This window comes from Equus quagga, chromosome 9 (assembly GCF_021613505.1).
Source record: "Equus quagga isolate Etosha38 chromosome 9, UCLA_HA_Equagga_1.0, whole genome shotgun sequence".
NCBI classification, from domain to species: domain Eukaryota; kingdom Metazoa; phylum Chordata; class Mammalia; order Perissodactyla; family Equidae; genus Equus; species Equus quagga.
In genome coordinates, this window is record NC_060275.1 from 5,385,450 (window position 1) to 5,405,377 (window position 19,928).

The 19,928-nt window shown below is 43.5% G+C and overlaps 1 protein-coding gene across 1 annotated transcript; it reads right to left on the reverse strand.

The window, feature by feature from the left end:
• Positions 1-9,034: 9,034 nt before the first annotated feature.
• On the reverse strand, positions 9,035-19,534 carry TIMM21 (translocase of inner mitochondrial membrane 21). Its single transcript, XM_046672347.1, has 6 exons — positions 18,871-19,534; positions 12,623-12,685; positions 12,428-12,525; positions 9,838-9,911; positions 9,644-9,749; positions 9,035-9,540 (listed from the first exon to the last, which is right to left on the reverse strand). The coding sequence occupies exons 1-6, from the start codon at positions 19,169-19,171 to the stop codon at positions 9,445-9,447; spliced, it is 738 nt and encodes a 245-aa protein (XP_046528303.1). The 5' UTR covers positions 19,172-19,534; the 3' UTR covers positions 9,035-9,444.
• Between the last annotated feature and the right edge of the window lie 394 nt (positions 19,535-19,928).

Consider the following 19,928-nt stretch of genomic DNA (forward strand, 5'->3'; position numbering starts at 1 on the left):
CTCTTCATTCATTGTCATGACACCCCTCCCATGATTTGATGCTATAATATCTATCAGATACAGTTAGTGTGAGCAATACATGCAGCCATTGACACTAGTTGCACGAAATGAAGTCAGTATTCTCTATTCCAATGAATGTAGCCTTTCCAACTCAGGTTTCATTTTGGTATGCTTTATTGTTACTTTTTAATTCCTCAGATCTCAAAGTAATACATGGAATTGATTCATGTTAAACATCTTACGATGCATTTGCCTGTTAACTGATTTTAACAAAAAATTATTACAAATTCCACCAAAAAAAGGGAGAGGACAGAAAGAGGAAGAGAGGGGGAGCCATTTTATAATTTATCAGAGATCTTAGTATTAGGATTGTAAACCAGAGGGGCACTGACTAATCTTTGTCTAGGTTGGCTAGGGAATCTGGAAATAGGATATTGGTGGAAAAAGGACAGAATGCCTCAGCAACTTGTCTGGCTGTTGGGGAAATTTGCAGAGCAACTTTCTTAAAAGCTGCACATAAGTAACTGACTGCTAGGAGCATCATGTGCTGCACAGTGAAAAGCATGGTGGAGCCAAGATCCCTTCTGGACAGTCATCAGATAATTACAGAATATACAACACATCTGATTAATGCAAATAGTTATGCTGAGCTGTGTATGTTGGAGTTTTCAAGTAAATGGTCACACCATTTTCAATGCAGTCACAATGTTTTACCATGAAAACATTCTTTTCTAAAAGTGAACAAAACTCTCCTTAGAGTCAAATCAATACATATGAATCAAAGCATTTATTGTGGTTCCAGCAACTATTTGATCTGAATATTACTTTCTTTTATTTGCAGTTTTGTTTTATTATGAAGTAAGTGGTCTTAGAAGTTGGTTGTTCCATAAACCGTTTTTTGCTGCCATATAAATACATCCTGAAGAGCAGCGTATGTTTTCCTTCTGCCAGCCCTGCTCCTGGAGGTATACCAACCTCCTAGAGGCATTAGATTTATGTGATTTTGGTGTTATTTGACTTTACTAATGCAGGGTTGCTTTTGGGCGGCACAGGACTGCATCTATATTTTCTGCAGTCTTCTATTTCTTACAGCTGACATCCCAGGAATTCAGCAGCTTCTTCAGTCAGCTTCTGAGTAACATGTTTCTCTGTATTAGAACTATAAACTTTTCTAAGGATCGGATTTAAGAACCATTTTTGAGAACCTACTATCTTCCAAATACTCTAAGTGCTGGAGGTACACAAACGAAAGTGATATCTTCTCCATCTACAATCTAAAGGGAGCACAGGAGATACACCGATAGTTGCAATATAACTAGATGCCAGCCATTGCTGAAACACCTTCCATGCCACTTCATGTGATCCTTATGGAAACCTTAAGAGTAGTATTGACGTCCTAATTTGAGAGACGAGGAAACTAACTGCAGAGAGGTGGGGAAATGTGAAAGGTATGGTAAGTCAGACAGGCCTGGGTTCAAAGCCCTGGTTCTGAGGCTACCCAAAAGTGGATGATCTTGAGTTACCTGCTGCCCTAGCAGACGCTTTTAGTTGCCTCCTGAATGGCGGGCCCTAAAAGACATGCTCACATTGTAATCCCCAGAACCTGTGGATATTACCTTACTAGGCAAAAGATGGGATTCAGTTAAGGACCCTGAGAGGATGAGCTCATCCTGGGTTATTTGGTTCAGCCTTGACTTGGCACAGCCAAGGATTTAGCTGTGCTGGGTTTCAGTGGGAGGGACCACGATTCAGCCTGGGACTTTGTCTGCATGCTGTGGACTTCTTTATGCGTATGTCGTGACTTCTCTTATGTGATGGCCCAGCATCGGTCAGCTCCGTGACCATCATGTTGAGCAGGAAGGAACGCGTTATTTCCTTAGCGGTTCTTTCTCCGTCGGTCACTACCTCCTGCTTTGTTGGTATGTTGTTTATATGTTGTATCTGTAAGATGATGAGGATCTGGCAGGCGCAGTGGGAGGTGAACTGAAATGGGAATCAGAAGAGGTTGGTTCCAATCCTATAGTGGGCAGAGACCCCTCCCTCCTGTTCCACATCAGGCAGACCCAGGAGGCATTAAAAGGTGTTGAAAGAATGAATGCATGAGAAAGTGAGAAATCCTGTTTCTGGTTCCTGAGGACTAATGGAGCCCCAGGTTTCACATCAGTAAGACAGGGGCCCCTGGTCAGCCCCAAATGGCTGTGAGGACCAGGTGAGTTAATGTACGCTAAGGGGTACTTTCAGTACACCAATATATGGGCCTGGCATGTGGGAGATTTGGCTGTGTATCTTTTAGTGCACCGTAAAGGCACTGTCAATAACTATAGGTGATTAAAAAATGCCTTGTGGTCCCAATTTTTATGTGGAAGTTTATGGAATTCTGTAGAAAGCTTTTGAAAATGCCACCAAGGGAAGGAGAAATCTTACTCAATAAAACTGTAACTTCCCTAACTGCTTTGGTAGAAAGGAATGTGCAAGGGGCCCGATGCTAAGCATTAAGAAAATTCCAAGTAGCTGAGAATGTTCACTAGCAAACACACATAACGGTCTGAAGACAACCTGTCAGTGGAGCTTTTGAATGTCAGGGTATGGAGGAGGGAGCCTGTGGAGGATGGGCTCATCCAGGGTGGCGGGACCATGGTTGGCGGAAGGACAGATCCGGGAACGGTGGAGATTGAGGCAGAAGACTAGGCCCTGATTTCAGAATCAGAGCTCTGCTGGCGAGATTTAGCTTTTTCAGGATGGCTGGGAGTCACTGAGGGGTGTGGGTAGGGTCAGTACACAGTCAGATCCGAGTTTTAGAAAGCAGCTCACGCAGTGAGGAGAGAAAATTAGTTGGGGAGAAACTGGAGGCAGAGTCGGTGATGTAGGAGGTGATTCTAACTTCCCAGCTGAGTGTGCTAGAAGCACCTAGCAGAAAGGAGGCGATGTGAACAGGGAGTAGTAGGAAATGGATTAAAAATTAATTTAAGGGGGGAAGAGAAAAATGTAGAGCCAAAACTGTAAAGTTAGATGCAATTTAGGATACAAAAAGAACACCAGTGAAAGAAACCAATAAAGGACACTATAGCGGAAAAAACAGAAAACAGGGGTTTGTATATTACTAATGCACAGCATTTGGGAAGACTTCAGGACTCAGGGTACCAAGGTAGATAAAATCTAAGGCTGAGACTAGGCTGAGGGACACACCCAGGCCTGGGACACAGCCTGGGAGGTTGAGTGGTCTAATCTTACCATTCTGAAATTTATGAAGTGCTTGGTGTGCATAAAAGTCATCACTTGTATGCAGGGGTGGGTCCAAGTTTTGAGGGCCCAAGGCTTAGACAGTTTCTAGAATCTTCTGTAAGAAAGTGAATACAAAATTAAGTACTGGGCTTTGGGGTCTGTGAAAGTGAGGGACCCTGATCTTCAGCTTCATTACCTTCTAGGTAAATTCGCCCGTGTGTAGTGGAAGGTGTGAAGTATTATATAGAACAAACAGCCATGGACCACCATCCAGCTTAAGAACTCCAACCCCATGAAGCCCACCTCCCACCCCCTCTCCCACAAGAAGTATCACTCTCCTGAATGTGGCCTCATCTTTCCCTCACGTCTTTACGGAGTGTGCCACATATGTATGTATCTGCAAACAATAGTTTATTTACTTTGCATGTTTCTGGACTTTATATAAATGATGTCAAAATACACATAGTATTTGGCAATTTGCCTTTTTGCTCAAGGTACTTGTGAGATTCATCTGTGCCGATGCGTGTAGCTGTTGTTGGTTCCCTTTCCCTCACATTGTCTAAGTACAGGTGGCCCCTGCTTTGCATAGTACCGTGGAACACATACGTATCAGAATCTTCCCCTGGACTTGCTTGGTTCCGAGGTGTCTTAGTCTCTTTGGGCTGCTAGGATAAAATACCACAGAATGGGTGGCTTACAAACAACAGAAATTTACTGCTCACGGTTCTGGAGGCTGGAAATTCACAATCAGGGTGCCTGCCTGGTCTGGTGAGGAAGCTCTTTCAGGTTGCAGACTCCTCACTGTCCTCACATGGTCGAAGGGCTGAGGGAGCTCTCTGGGGTCGCTTTTATAAGGACACTAATCCCATTCATGGGGGCTCCACCCTCATGACCTAATCACCTCCCAAAAGCCCTCTCCTCCTCATACCATCACCTTTGGGGTTAGGATTTCAACATATGAATTTTAGGGGGACACAAACATTCAGACCACAGCACATGGTAACCGAAATTGTGTATCAGAGTATTTTTCATCAGTCTTCTGTCCAAACTTGCCAGATTTTTGCTGTTATGTATCTTGTACTTGACTCCAGGTGCATGTGCCACAGGTTTTCTAAGGTAAACAGCTACAGGAAGATGTCCTGGGTTATGGAGGATCTGCTTTTTCAACTATGCTAAATAATGCTCAGTTGTTACCCAGCAGGTTCCACTATATCCCTCCAGTGGAGGATAAGGGGTCCCTGTGCTCCATTCACTTCTTTACTGATTTACAATTTTTTATCAATCTGGTGCATGAAAACTAGTCACCCATTCTGCATCTGCTGGATTTTAGTGAGGCTGAAAGTATTTTCAGAAGTTCGTTAGCTCTGTGTGTTCTCTCTTTCCTGAACAACTCTTCTGGGCTTTCGCCCACTTTTGCACGAGGTTGCTGCTTCTTCCTCCCTGCTTGTTTTGGAGTTCTTTGCATGTTCTGAAAAGTAATCCCTTCTTTGCTACATGTGCTTTAAAGTTTCCTCATTAGTGGCTTACTTTTATTTATTTAGTTATTATTTCTGATTAAGTTTTTAATCTTAAAATCCATCTTTTTCTTCATGGTTTTGAACCTTGTGTCTTGTTTAAGGACATTTCCAAAAATGTCACAAGGATAATCTCTATTGTTTTCTAAAAGTTATGAGGTTTTAATGTACCTGGAATTGATCCTTGTGTGCTGTGAGGTAGAGACCCAATTTCATTTTCGCCCCCTGGGTAACAATCGTTCCAGCACTATTCGTTGAACATTGAATCCTTTCTCACAGCTCTGTAACGCAGCCTCTGACGTATAAGCAGTTTCCTGTCTCTGGGTCTGTCTGGGTCTCTACTTCGTTCTGTTTGTTTATTGTCTAAGGCTTCGTGAACGCCAAGCAGCATTAATGACTGCAGCGTCCCAGTAAGTGCTGAAGTCTGGGTGGGCAAGGCCCTCTTCACTGACCTGTGAGGGCATACATTCTTCCAAAGAAACAAGTCAACTCTTTCAGCAGCCCAGCAAACTAACCACAGATCGATCCAACTAGCTGCCTTGTCCCTGCCTATCACTGCGGACCCTGCGGGAGAAGGTGACCCATCTGTGCAGATGAGAATTTCCACACACTTTCTGAGTCTGGCCTCACCTTGGCCATCTCTCCATGGTCAGTTTCCTCTCTTCTCCTTCAGGGGATATTCCAAACTTTCATCTCCCTCTTCAAGTCCCAAACCCACTCTGACTTCTCTCTTAGCTGATGATGTACTGAGGCCGACCAGCTGGAGATGCCTCCAGATCTGTCACCCATGCACAGACTTCTCTGCACGTGCCGCTATCCTGCCTTCAGCTCTGCTCTGAACCGAGTCCCCAGGGACCTTGCTTCATCCTGTCCCTTATCTTCCCTGGATTTCAACCTCTCCTCCATTGCCTCCTTTCCTTTTGCATGTTCTCAAATTTCTTCATCTTTAACAACACAACAAAAATATAAGACGAAACAAATTTAAAATGAAAACACGAAAGTCCTTTCCTTAGCCTCTGTTAACCATCTCAGGGAAGGAGGGGATTGCAAGATGGTATTGGGGCAGAGGACCCAGTCACGTGGTAATCCTGCCCTCCAGTCCTCCAGTCACCACTCTCCCTTTACATGCTCCCCCTGGGCAATTCACCACCCGCCCCCCTCCACCCCCCATCAGCTTCAGCTGCTGCCTCTCTGCAGGTGACTCTTAGATCCCCTTCTCTAGGCCACATAGTCTCCTGAGCACTAGACGTGAATATCCTGTTGCTTCTAGACCCTTCCCCTGGCTGACTCGGATGTACCTCAAACTCGGAGAACTTATTATCCCCAACTCATAACCCCTGTTCCTGAATTCTTAATATTGTCACTGCAGCCAGATCTGAAAGCTGTTTTTGAGTCCTCCATGTTATTTCCTACACCCCCTTGGTTGCAAAGTCCTGTCCTCTTACCCCTGAATATTTCTCAAATGTAACAACTCTTTTCTAGCTTCACCTCTTGTCTGAGCTATCCTAATAACCTTCATCCCAGTCTCTTTCCCTGGAGTCTCATCCTTCACACAGCTACGAATTCTCTTTCTAGAATTAGATAGCTTCCGTTCCTGCTCCAATTTCCTTGATGTTGTCCATTGCCTACAGAATGAAAACGTTTACCTGTTGTTACCAGACGTGCTAGGCCCCCTGCACCCCACGACCTACCCCACTCCAGTACTTCAGTCACATCGGCCTATTTTCAGTCTTGGCACCTTTCTGGTTTGGAGCTGTTGTATATACGGCTCTTTCAGTCATAACCTGTCCTTTCACATTCCAGTTCAAATGGCATTTCGTCTGAAAGAAATCCTTTCTTGACCAACTCACTGGATGAGGTCCCTCTGTCCTAACTTTCCTTTACACATGTACCGGTTTTTAATCACACAGACCATTTAATCACCTGGCTAGCTATTTGTTTAGGGTCTGTCTCCCCTTCTGGACTTTAAGTCCCAAGAGAGCGAGGGTGCTGTTGGCAACTGCTCACCACTGGAACTTCAGCACCTCCCACTACTGGGCGTCCCCTCTCCCCTTCAGTGTGTTCTGTGCCAATAATTGCTAGTGCTTGTAGATATTTCTGGACCTTTGCACATGCTCTTTCTTCAGCTGAAAATATCCCCTCCTCACGCGGTGACTTGGCAAACTCCTACCTCCCCATCAACCTCACCTCTAATGGTTCCTCCTCTCTGAAGCCTCTGACCGCCCTGGGCTGACTTGCTGCCTGATCCTCACACTCTCGCTGGGTCAGACCACTAGAGCAACTACGTGTTGTTTTCTTCACCTATTTGAAATTCCTCAAAGACAGGGGTTGTAATTTTTCCTTTTAGGTTTCTCTAAACCTAGCATACAGTCTGACATACAGCCTGTCCTCAATGAACATTTGTTGAATGAATGAAATCTAACAGATGGAACACATTAGTACTCTATCAGGTATATTAAATAGTAGTATATAAACTAAGTATGACCCTAAGTGGAAATCCATGAAATAGGAGTTGGGGAATCATATTTGAATAATAATAAGGGTAACAATTAATATCACTGTAGCTCACTAAATGGAAGGAAAAGTTTGTGGTGTCTGCGAGGTAGGTAGATGGGCTGGTATCTCATTGTGTTAAACGTACAACCTCTGACAAATTCCTGACTTGTCCTGCCAACAAGTTCTTCACTGAAGAGAGAGAGCACAGGAGAGGAAATGCTGCTCTACACTTAATTCTGACAAAAAGGTTCACTGATTGCGGATGAAGTAATAAAAGCCTTGGAAGAAAAGGAACATATCATTTTTTAATTTGTATAAATGATAGAAGGGGATACTGGGCATGGTCAGATGTGGGCTCCAGATTTTAGAAAAGATTTCAGGGAAAAGACCGGAGTAAGCCCATAGACAGATACCAAAATCAGAATCAGAGATACCAAAGTTGATTAAAGGAATTGTTTTAAAACGGAAAAATTTTAACATGTGGTATCAAATTGTCAGAGGGAAAGAAAACAAAGGTATCTAAAAAATTGCATACAACATTTTCCCATGGTTATACAGAAGAATCTGAGCACAGAGATTTTTCCTTTTGAAAAATTAATTTCTGATTATAGAAGTAACTTAATGATAAGTTCATATCTAAGAGGCACGGGTTTATCATAAAATGGGAGGCACATAAAGATGAATATAGAATTTGGTCCTAAACCATAAAAACAGGGTCAGGAGGGTAGGCTAAAGCCCCAGTGGGCTCAGAGGCCAGGTCCCAGTCAAGCCTTGATTTGAGCAGGTCCTATGAAAGAGCAGGGCTGCTTTTCTGAGTGTAGGATAGTGAACAGAACCTCTCACCCTGTTAAATGCTGACATTTCAGTCAAAAATAACAATACTGAAATTGGGCATCCTACTGGAAAGGAGAGGAAAGAATGGTTAGGAGACAGAGCCCAAGTTAAAAGTTCACCTAGCCACTTGAAAATGTGGTACATCAGGGAGACAGGGGCATTTGCTGTGGTATTTTCTGTATTTCCTAAATGTTTGAAATTTTTCATAATTAAAATTAAAAACATTCAAAAGGAGCAACTAAACAAACTAAAGGTAGAACTAAACCAAGCAGGGAGATGGACTAAAAAGGGGAGACAGATTGCCTGGGGGTCCTTCCATCCCAAATACTCCACAATTAGAAATTCCTCTGTAGCCAGTTCTGAGGGAGAAGGGACATTTTACAGCGATACCTCAATAGTGCAGAGCTCTCCCAGCGCAGGCAGCACTTTATACAGATACGTGATTACTCTTGTAAGTTAATGTCACTTTGCTCCAGGTCCTCTGTAAATACTTCAGGTAAAATACGGTGTCCTATCCCAAAAAGGCATTGCATATATGCTTAAATGACTCTCACTCATTTCCACGCTTCTTTTGGCAGTATAAAGCATCAGTGCAAGTCCTAAAGGGGAGGGGACACTTCCTGGGTGCCCGCTATGGTCCAGGCCCTGGCACCTATCATCTCCTTTAGTCGCCCTAACAAGCCATGACAGTGAGGTCTGACAAGGCTAAGGTACCTGCACAGGCCCACATGCCTGGTGAGAAGCCAGGTCCACCCGACTTTAGAGTGCGTACTTTCCCCACTGGGTACAATGTCCCCCAACTCACAAAGGGGGAAAAACGAGCCACCCCGGATTACTAAAAACCATACAATGTGTATAACCTTCCTATGATAGTGGTGAAGAGCTTATTTACCATGTGGTTCCCCTACAGTTCTCAAATATTTCCAAGTGTTCACCTCAAGTCAGATTCTGAAGTATATGGAAGGAAGCATTTTTTTGTTACTTTTATTTTACAGATTTTATACATTTATACAACATAAAAAAGCATAAAATACTGAACTCTGTTTTCTTATTTACATGGTGAAAAATTTTTAATAATCAAAATTTCTTATCATAAAAGATGATTTTAAGTAGAGCACAAATACTGTCCACGATTGATGATTCAATGAGATAACACAAAATATGCTCTATGTCATGATTTTTCACTCTACAAGAAGATCTCTAGTTCAGTTTGTCTAAATGCAACAACTACCCAGTTACATTCACTTTCATGAGCTACACACTCTTTCCTGTCCTATTCAAAAGAGACTGTGGAGGAGCTGTGAAGATGAGAGCTGTGAGTCTGCACCACCCAACATCCAGCAGCAATTAGCATGCTTGCTTGCTTCTTTTAATTGTCTCAGGACCGATTATCTTCAATGATAATAGTTCTTCTAGGGTAGGGTTCAAGTTCTACAAATATGTATTGAAATTCATATTCGCCACTTTCTGGGTTCTGGAAAAAAAATGTATTTCAAGGTGTTATTTTTCTTTCCAGTGCTTTCAGTAGCAAACACTGCATTCAGAATCATCTAACCCACTACGATTGAGCCTCACACCTCTTTCACTTCGAGATGCACGGTTCCTTGCTTCCCAGGCTCGGAGCCCTGGATGTAGAATTTCACACGCATGTGTTTCAGCCCATCTTTTACGTATTCAATAAAACTGTCAAGAAAATGAAGGAAGATAAGCCTAAACTCCTTTCATTTAAAAACCATCCCCGAGCTTTCCAGACTCAAGCAAAGTGCGGTACCTGACGTGCTGCCTTCGTCCGCGCCGCGTCGCCTCCCCGTAGCCTTTCACAGGCTCCCCAAAGACACTGAGCACCTGGAGCATAAAGACAATGCTTCATTCGGTAAGAGCTATTTTTTTTTAAGCTTTCTAAGGAAATATTTTCTGACAAACCAAGTGATTTATTTTAGGAAAAAAAAATCAGTAAGCCTAGGACCCTTTCCAAACGACAACTCCAATGACGAGAGAACTGAAAAAATTATCATGTAAAAATCATCCCATAAATAACTTAAATATTTAAGGCACAGAGATTGAAATAAGTAACTTCATGGTGTTACGTGTAGTTTCACAACAGCGTAGGAAGCTAGTCCCACTCCCCTTATAAAAACAAACAATGAAATAAAGAGTTCAGATATTTAAAAGTTCAAATATTTTTAGTGAAATTTACCTAATGGGGTCTAATACTAAAAACTATGAGAGCAAAATAGTTTTTTAAGTCCTTAAACACAGTGAAATAAAAACAAGTCATAACGATCTCTTATTACCAGACCTAGAGATGGGAATCAATTACTTGTAATGGGAAAACTCACAATGAAGTGCAAATGTAGTTTTTATTGAATTTAAAATGCAAATACTTCGCAATCTTTAAAAAAAATAGAAATCTGATATCAAACTAAAACAAATATTGCCTCAACTCTATAAAAGTTTTCTTATTTTGTCTGTTGGGAATCTTCAGTATCACATTTTTCAGGTATAAACAGGCATAAACATTTTTCAGGTATAAAAGGAATAATGTTAAGATAAGAGAGAAATATTTAAGAACTGAGTAGCTGAAACAAACTGAACACCAGTTCAGGTAGTTTACTTTAATAGATTTAATACATCGCATCAGAACGTGGGAATTTTCTCTTTTTCAACCGGGCACAGCTCCTGGCAAAGAACAGGCTCTTCAGTTTGACAAATTGAATTGTTGAAGTTAGTATTTGCAGAGCTCTTTTAGGTAGCAAATTAAGTTATAACTTTAATAATGCCCACTCTTTGTGTTTATTTTGTATAGTTTTGTTCGAAATGCTGCAGATCTCTGAAAGGCTGAGTTTGTGAATAATACAGCCACTCTTCATCTCTTTTTAGAGTTGTGTCCAATCATTTAATTATGCTACTACTCATATTTGCTTTTGTGGTTTCTAAAGAGTTTCCGTCAGGTATCACATGGACTCCCGATAACTATAATGGGAATCTTCCTCATTTCCTACTGTTTTCATCTTACTCAGAGATGCATCTCCCTCCCTGCCTCCTTCTTCATGGTTCTCAGACTGTCCAGTCCCCTTAAGAGAAATCAGCAGATTTCAAAAGAAACATGCCAGAGAGCATTAGCTTCTGAGGATTCCTCCCTGACATGAGGAGAAATGGATGGAGCACTCGGAGGCGTGCCCCAGGGAAAACTAGTGCAGGGTACTTGGGCTGAGAGCGTGCATTTCCATCTTTCCCCTCCCAGGGAGTGCATGTTCTGTTTCTTTGGCACTACTCCTTGCCTGTGTGAGAAACAGCCCTCATACTTAAGATGTTATCTGCTGTCTTCTTTGAGGGTACAAGAGTGAGGATTCCAGTGAGTACTATTTCTCAGTGCTGGAGCTCTCTGCCTAGGGATGAGGAATCGGGCATTCCACAGGCTCTGCTGCCTTTCTATCTGCGACTGGAAAGCCTCACAGAAAGCCTTCCTTCTGGACAGGATCCTTCAAAGAACTGAGGTGGCTCTTCCACGTCTCCCTCCTCCCAGGGAATGGTTTCGGCAGGTTGTGCTTGAAAGCATAAGATGTGGAATCGGACGAACTTGGATTCAGGTTCGGGCTCTTCCACTAATCGGCTCTGATTTTAGTGGAGTCATTTAATCTCTTTAAGTGTCAGTTTCCTCTTCTGCAAACAGGGTAACAGCAGTACCTAACGCAAATGGTTTCTGTGCATTTAACAAAGACGATGCACTGGAACACTGAGCACACTGCTTGGCACACACTGTGCTCTCAATAAGCATCAACAGTTACTATTATGATCATGAGGTCATGAATCAGGTATTTTTAAAGGACTAGACTTAGTGCGTGAGTTTAATACTCTGGTATAGTCTAAGAATTTATTATTAATGACAACTAGTAAAATAACTCTCTCGTACAACTAGGATGAAAACACCCCTACATGGAACTTTGGCTGCTCCTTTTTTTTTCCTGCTTTTTTCTCCCCAAATCTCCCCAGTACGTAGTTGTATATTTTAGTTGTGGGTCCTTCTAGTTGTGGCATGTGGGACACCGCCTCAGCATGGCCTAAAAAGTGGTGCCATGTCCGCGCCTGGTATCTGAACCGGTGGAACCCTGGGGCCGCCGAAGCGGAGCACGCGAACTTAACCACTTGGCCACGCGGCCGGCACCTGGTTGCTCTTAATCAAAGCATTTCTAGTACAGAACAAAGAGCTAATAACATAATCACAATCCAAGCCTTATGGTTTTATCATACACAAACTTCACTAGTCTCAGAACTGGTACACGAATTCTGCCCACTCCCCTCGCTCCCCAACATTTTCTCCCGATTATCAGAGTCCGTGTCACTCAGTCTTGAGTACTAACCTCGGGGTGTGATCTGCATTTTTCTAAGGCTTTCCCATATATCTTATTAGGACTGGATGAAGAAAAAAGTTCTTTGAAAATCGTGTAGAACAAGCCACCTGGAAATCACAGAAAAAGAAGATCAAGCAAAGTGAAGCAAGACAAATGATAAATAAAAAAGATACTCAGGGGTATTATACTTGCTGTGTTTTCAACCTGTAATGCTGACTCCAATAAGCACCACTATCAAATAGGTAAAATCTCGTCCGGCTTCTTTCACTGTAAAGAGAAAACACCGAGTCACACATGAGTAGGAACACGGGTGGCCACAGTATTTCCAGGAGGTGACATGGCCTCAGGACCTAAGTGGGTCTCCACGTGTTCCACAGCAGCTGTCCTCAAATCTCCCTGCAAATCAGAACCTCCTCAAGAAACTTTTTAAAGAACCTCAGTAGAATTCTGGGAGGAAGGCCTAGAAGTCAGTATTTTTATTTTGTTTAGCATAATTTTAATACTTCCTTACTTTGTAAGCTGAGGAAATCCTTTTAACAAGTGATCCAGCCTCTCAGTGTGAAAACAACTGTCACAGATTAGGCAACAGGCGATACAGTTTGCTGTCAGATTAAGGAAAGTGCTGGCTTTGTCAACTGAGTCAAAGGGCTCAAAACAGGCCTTGACTCTTAACATTCAGGAACTTTCTCCTCTGGCCACCCCACTGGCTGTGCCCACAATGAACAGAGAACTAAATTTAGAACAGGAATTTGCTTGGCCAGACAGATTTGTGAACTGAATGGATTTAGAAAATGAAGAACTTGTCCAGAATCTGCACTTTTTTTTCCCCGATACTAATAAAATGTGCATATGGATTAAATAGAAGTTCTGAAAGCTAAATAAATTCAATCAACATATTATCATGGGACAGAATATATATTTATATGTATAGATATACATTATGTACATACATATGCAAAGAGCTTTAACATTACAATTGCAACTATACTTTTTCACTGATGCTGAAAAGTGAATCACCTCCTGGTGCTATATTTATAGATTAATTTATTCACTACATTAGGAACACAGATTTCTGGAATACAAATCTCTTACAAATTTTCTTTCCAGAAATACAACAAAATGTTTACAGGTTATTTTTATAGTTTTCCCTTTTGTACAATAAGCTTCTGTTACTTTTATAAAATAACACTTATTTAAAAGTACTTTTTAGCATAATAATCCTTCAAGATTTCAGTACAGGTTCCTAACTAAAAAGATGTGACTGAAATAACAAAAAGATTGCATCTGCCCAAACATGCAATTCATGGGCTTGACTATGCAATCCCTGCCACAATCTCATCTCCTTAGCGGGCTCAGGAGTCGAGAGGCCGACAATGAGAACGTCTCATTTCATTCTCTATTAAGTTTACGAAATACACTTCCTGAATATTAACTGCCAGCTGTGTGCCAAGCCCCAAGCTGAGACTACAATAATGATCATACTAGTAAGTAGCCATATTATTCCATTACCCACATCAGGTCTTTGGTCCCAACACCCTGGATTCTTGATTGCCCCTCTCAATGCAAACATCCCGCCTTGCTGAGGGTATCTGGAAGGCCTTCTCTATTATTCAGTTATAAACACCTACTGTGTATCCACTATGTGCAGAGCCCTGTGCTGGGTATCGTCCACAGTCCGCACATGTGGAAAGTCTCTGTGTTATTTTATAGTTGTCTTGACTGGAAGCTGTTCATTGCCTACCTTCCTCTTCTTGACCCTTTCAGACCTATACTTTCATGCAAAAAACTCTGCCATTTGTCTCTGCAGGAGTGGCTGCTGTGGTGAGAGGCCCCAGCTCCTCCCCTCAGGACTGAGGCTCCCATTCCCCCAGCTATGGAGAGCTTAGGGGCTGATGGTTCTCAGCTGAGTTCCCGTCTAGACAGCCCTTCATCTGAAGACAGCCTTTTCACCAAAGTCATGGCCCTTCCCGCGCCTCATGCCTGGTTGGTGTTTTCAGCCCCCACACCCTATGCTGGAAGGTGACAGGCCAGCCCAGCCTCAGAGCTCCCTGGAGAACTGGCTGAGGCCCCTACTGCAAATGCACTGCACTTCAACTTCTCCCTCTGCATAATCCTGCTTGCCTCACCCCTCATAGATGTGTTCTGAGCACTCCCAAAAACCTCCTGTATGCAAATCCCACTGAGTCTGCTTCCATGGGGACCCAACTGGGACAGGTGCTACCAGGAGTGGTCCTAGGGAGCTGTTCCAAACTAGGATTTTGGAGCTGGATCACTGGCTGCTGGCTGGTGGGTACAGCATTGAGAGGCCTGGCACACAGTGATATGCAGTTGTTGCAGCTCTACTCATGGAGACCTGGGTTGGAATACTGGTGAAAGGGAATGCACTAGTTGGTATCATATATTGGGAATTCAGGAGGAATAAGCCACTTTAAGGACTTGGTTTGAATGGCTGTGGTTAGGGGCTGCCAATGCAATTGAGAAAGATAAAGATAGTAAGATGAGAGTAACTAATCCCCAGTGAAGGTGAAGTGCGAAAGTAGAGGCCTCCTTGATAACAAAACAGAGATGAGTCTCTGTTGCACCTAGAGGACAGAAAAAGCTGAAGGTCAGGCCCAGGGCATAAGAGCAGCAGAGAGGTTGGAATTTCCACCCCGTCAGGTCTCCCATGTCAAGGCCAGGGTCCTAATTTTGGGAGGAAAGGGAATCTGAAGCTTGGTATGGAGACATATAGGCTGATACACTAAAAAATCTCAAATCCACAGATTCTCCTGAACCCTCCGGGTCTGAAGCAGCAGCTCATGCCTCCCAGTCCAAGGCTATCTCTTTCTCCTCCTTGAAGACTAATTGGGGGCTTCAATCTAGCAAGATGTGCTCTTGCCAGGTTATGACATAACTGGGAGGAAAGAGGAAAAGGATGAAGCCCCGAAGGAGCTGTAGGCCCCCCCAGCAGGAGCTGTGAGAGCACACATGTGACTGTATCCTAAGGATGGCATCAAGGGGCACAGAACACAGAACAGGACAAGTGAGAGTGTAATATGGGAGCGCTCTCCTGTGGTCAAGAATTGAACAATCCAGCAAGCACCTCGGGAGGTGAGGCACAGCTAGGTTCGCTCTTGGAAACACGGAGAGAGGACGGTCCACGTTAAGTGAGCTAAAAATGACAGAACTGCCATGGCAAACTGTGGAGGAAAGGATCAAAAGGCTCAGAGAGACGGCATGCTAAAGTGGATATAAGAAACAAAATCCCAAACCCACCAGCTGTGTAGAGGGCCTGGAGGACACTGTTTACATCGTTACAGAAGAGGGTATCCTGACAGCCATGGGGACGGTTGTGGCACTGAACCATCAGAAGCTAGGTGGGTGCAACTATCATAATGAATAGCAAGGGTGAAGAGGCAGCCAGGGGTGTCTGACGTGCAGAAAGCAACAGACACGATACTAGAACATGGTGTTCTCAAGGGTGAGACTGATGGGCAGCTGACAAGGATATTGCTCAATCTATATTATTATGAGAAATTAATTATGGGTGATCAAGAGGCTGAAGGCAGACACCCAAGGCAAAGTCATGATCACTGACTCAGCTTTTGGACCTGAAACAGTTTTCAGACCTGGAACCCATATACTGAAGGAAAGACCAGCCTCTATGAGGAGACACCTGAGCAAGTACACAGGATGCCCCTGGTTCTTCACCAAAGAGACCTACAGCCACTGGCTTGGTAACCATGCACTAGAAAAAGGGGAATACCCACACATTTCAAGGTCTGTTGGACGGTCTGAGTTGACACTGACACCCCAGAACCCAAAGAGTCATTATGGCCCCTCTGTTAGGTATGTATGGTGGTCATGTAGGAAACAGCCTCGCTTGTAAAAGCTTCACAGCTGGGTCCAGGGACCTACCAGGTAATATTTCTCTGATTTCCAATGTATAACGGGAATCGACATACTCAGTAACTGGCAACAACAACCCCTACTTCAGTTCCTTTGAGGGTGGGTTAAAAGCTAACATATGGGGAAAGTCCAATGGAAGTCTCTGAAACTGCCCCCAACTGACCCAGACAGTAAATCAAAAACAGTCTCACATCTAAGGGCGAATGGTACAGACAGAGCTATTCTTAAAGACCTAAAGATAGAGGGGCAGTGGTGCCCATCACAGTCCCATGTAATTCACCAGTCTGCCCCTTACAAAAACCAGGCAGAAACTGGAGGATGACAGCAGTCCACTGCAAATTCAACCAAGCAGTAGCCCCAATACGGATGCAATGCCAGATATGATAACTTTATGGAGCACATTAACACAGACTCATGGCATTGGCCACTGATCTGGAGAATGTATTCTTTTCCTTCTCTATTGAGAGGGAGCAGCAGTAGCAGTTTGTACTAACAGGAAACTGATAATAACGGTGTACATGTACGGTCTTGCCCAGGATTTGTTAAGTGTCCCACCTGTCATAATAGTTTTAAGGGACCCAGACCTTCTGAATCTGGGCTGTCTAATACAGCAGCTATACACCACAAGTGGCTGTTTGACTTTAATTTTAAAATTGACTTCAAGTTAACCTTAAATAAAAACTCAGTTCCTCAGTCTCACGAGCAACATTTCAAGTGCTCAAAAGCCACATGTGGTTAGTGGCTACTTTACTGGGAAAGCACACATATATAACATTTCCATCACTGCAGAAAGTTTTGTTTGGACATTGCTGTTCTGGACATTCTGCAAAACATCACATTTGTCCACTCTGTTTATGCCATCATGTTAGGCAGAGGCAAAAGTAACAAGTGGCATGCATGCTGTATGTTGGGACCCCTGGTAAGACACATGTGCTCCAAGTGTGGGGGATGAGCCCAGCAAAGATCCAGGGCTTGCCAACACATCAGCAAAACTCTTAGGAGGACGCCGGGTGGGGCATGCTGGGACACCCCTTGCCAAGTAAAAGACCAGCTACTGGATCCCGTCTGTCCTACCACAGCGTGACGGGCCTCTGTGGACTCCGGAGGCAGCACACTCCACATCTGGGCACACTGCTCCCACCCCTTCACTAAGGCGCCAGGAAAGCTGCCACATCTGAGTGGGGTCCAGATCAGGACAGGGCTCTGCAGCAGGCCCCCCTGCAGTGTAAGCAGTGCTGTTGCTGGAGCCAGATGACCTAGCACACGCTGTTTGACACTTCTGTGCCTCTGACCTCTGCATACAGGCTGCTCACTTGTGCTGAACTTTTAATCATCCCTCACAACCCTGTTCAGGCTATTATGAATGAGTGAATGATTATATTTTTGATAAATTCAGCAGACCGCAAAACAACTAGTAGGATACAGTTAAATTTTTTTTGTTAGAATTGTTAAAAAGTATGTGCACTGAAATGACATAAACCAAAATATTAACAATAGTCATCCTGTGTGGGATAGCCATGGGTGTCTGGATTACTTTCTTTGCTTCCTTTTTTATTTTTTCTACAAATTACTTGTAAAGTGAAGGAATAAACAATAAGAAGTTAAATGATTTCTTATCTCATCTATGAGGACTTCTCTGACTTTACCTGACAGAATTACACTTTACCTTTCCTCTTTTATACGTCCTATTACTGCACGTTTCATTTGAAGGTAAGCGATGTTTTGAACATCCTTCATTCTGTAATATATAGAGTCTAACTCAGTATCTGGGCACAACAGCAGTCACTCAAGAGAAGTGTTTATTGAGTGAAACTACATGAGTTAATCTCTATGGATTATGACTCAATAATCTCTCTTTTCTATTTATTCTATCCAATTACTCTTTATCATATGCTCCCTAGTACTTCTTCTTTGTAGCACAATTAACGTTTTTTTCACTGTTTCACACTCTGTACCTATTTTCCTCCTAATTTGGTGGTAACCTATTTGTGTACAGGATTTCCGTGGGACAACCAATAACACCCATTCAAGCGCTAAATTTAGAGAAAATGGAAGCTCAAGAAATACTCGTGAATGGTTGACCTAAAGAACATTGAGCTGGATATCAGAAAACTGAAATAGGAAAATGTGCATTCAATTTTCGGTTGTGTGAAATCGGGGGAGTGTGCATCATACACAAAGGGGGCAGTGCTGATCTGTCTGAAAAAACGAATGCGAGATTCAAATGAGATGAAACATCTGGGAATCGACTTTTCCATTACAAAGTATTAACAATGCTTAAGTTTTATATAGCTCTCTCCAGACCAGAACTAATAAAAGTTGAGAAAAATTTTCTAGACATAATTCAACAAAATTATATCAAAATCAACTTTCAAATTTGAATGCAAACCTGCGAAGAAAATTTTAGGCCTATATTCTCTGATTCTAAACTGTGTCTAACGGTTCTACCTTTTAATTTGTACGCACTGTTTTTCCACCGTTAGCACTGAACTTGTGTAAAGGGGCACTGGCAGCTCTTGCCACGTTTGTTGACAGACTGATCGTTACTGGAGAATCCTTTTTACCTTTCTGTGACGTTGAGATGACGGGCTCCCCTCTCCGACTGCTGTGCACAGACACTTGTTTGCTGCTGTCCTCTTTGGCTCTCTGGGGGCTCTGTCCCTGCGTCCAGATGGTTTTCTGGGAGACTCCAACAATACATGGAGGCCGCACCGTTTTCTTCCGCTCTTGCAGCCCCCATCTCAAACCGGGCTCAGTTTTCAAGCAAGCTTTGTTAAGCACCAAGTGTGGCAAAAACAGCCGCTTCCCCGAAGACCTGTGCAGCTTCTCCGTACACTGTAGAGCTCGTAGAAAAGTACAAATCATGTTCACAGAAAGCCGCTCCGTTTATGCAAGATGCCAACCTCGAAAAGCTTCACTTCCCGCTACACCCCAGGCGGACGCCTACTCAAGTCTACACATTCACACCGGAAATTCTGCGCGGCGTGTTCGGCAAAAACGTTAGCTTCTGCAGTCGAAAAGTCTCCCGAAGGACGCTGACGTCCACCTCCCCTACTCTTTCGGCATCTTTTTACTTGAATTAAAGTGCTTTGATTACCTTCTGGGCCGACATTCACGATCGCCCCGCTATGTCTTTGCAAAGCAACCTGGGAAACCCCTAGAAGTCCTGGGAATAGTAGTTTGAGGATCTCAAGTCTTACTGAGTTGCCACAGCGGGAAGGCACAAGGACTACATCTCCCACAGTGCAAGGCGGCCAGAGTCCCCGCCGGGCCTTTCGCCACCTCCCAGCCTCGCCTGCGCCTGCGTTGCTCGTACTTCTCGCAGTAGGAAGATGTATCCGTGTTGGTGGGGGGAATTCGTGCTATAGGCGCTGAGTAGTTCAAGCAGAACTTGCAAAAATCAAATTAGTAATTATAAACTGCGTGTTCTTGCGACCCTCTACAGAGGACTGTGTAAACTGGGAAATTCTCCATCTGAATGTGGCTCTGCCATTCCTCATGGGCAAATGATGTAGCCTGTGCGTTTCAGTTTCTTCCCCAGGAAACCAGACAGCAACCAGTGCGAAAGTGCGAACTACCAGAGAGCCAGCAACTGGAGAGGCACGTCGCGGCCGCAATGCCC

Coding starts and splice junctions, on each gene's coding strand:
- TIMM21 (XM_046672347.1), bottom strand. CDS start 19,171: ATGATTTGTACTTTTCTACGAGCTCTACAGTGTACGGAGAAGCTGCAC. Junction 9,912..12,427: donor AATGCAGATCACACCCCGAG/GTTAGTACTCAA, acceptor TTTATGCTCCAG/GTGCTCAGTGTCTTTGGGGA. Junction 9,750..9,837: donor GGACGAAGGCAGCACGTCAG/GTACCGCACTTT, acceptor TTTTCTTGACAG/TTTTATTGAATACGTAAAAG.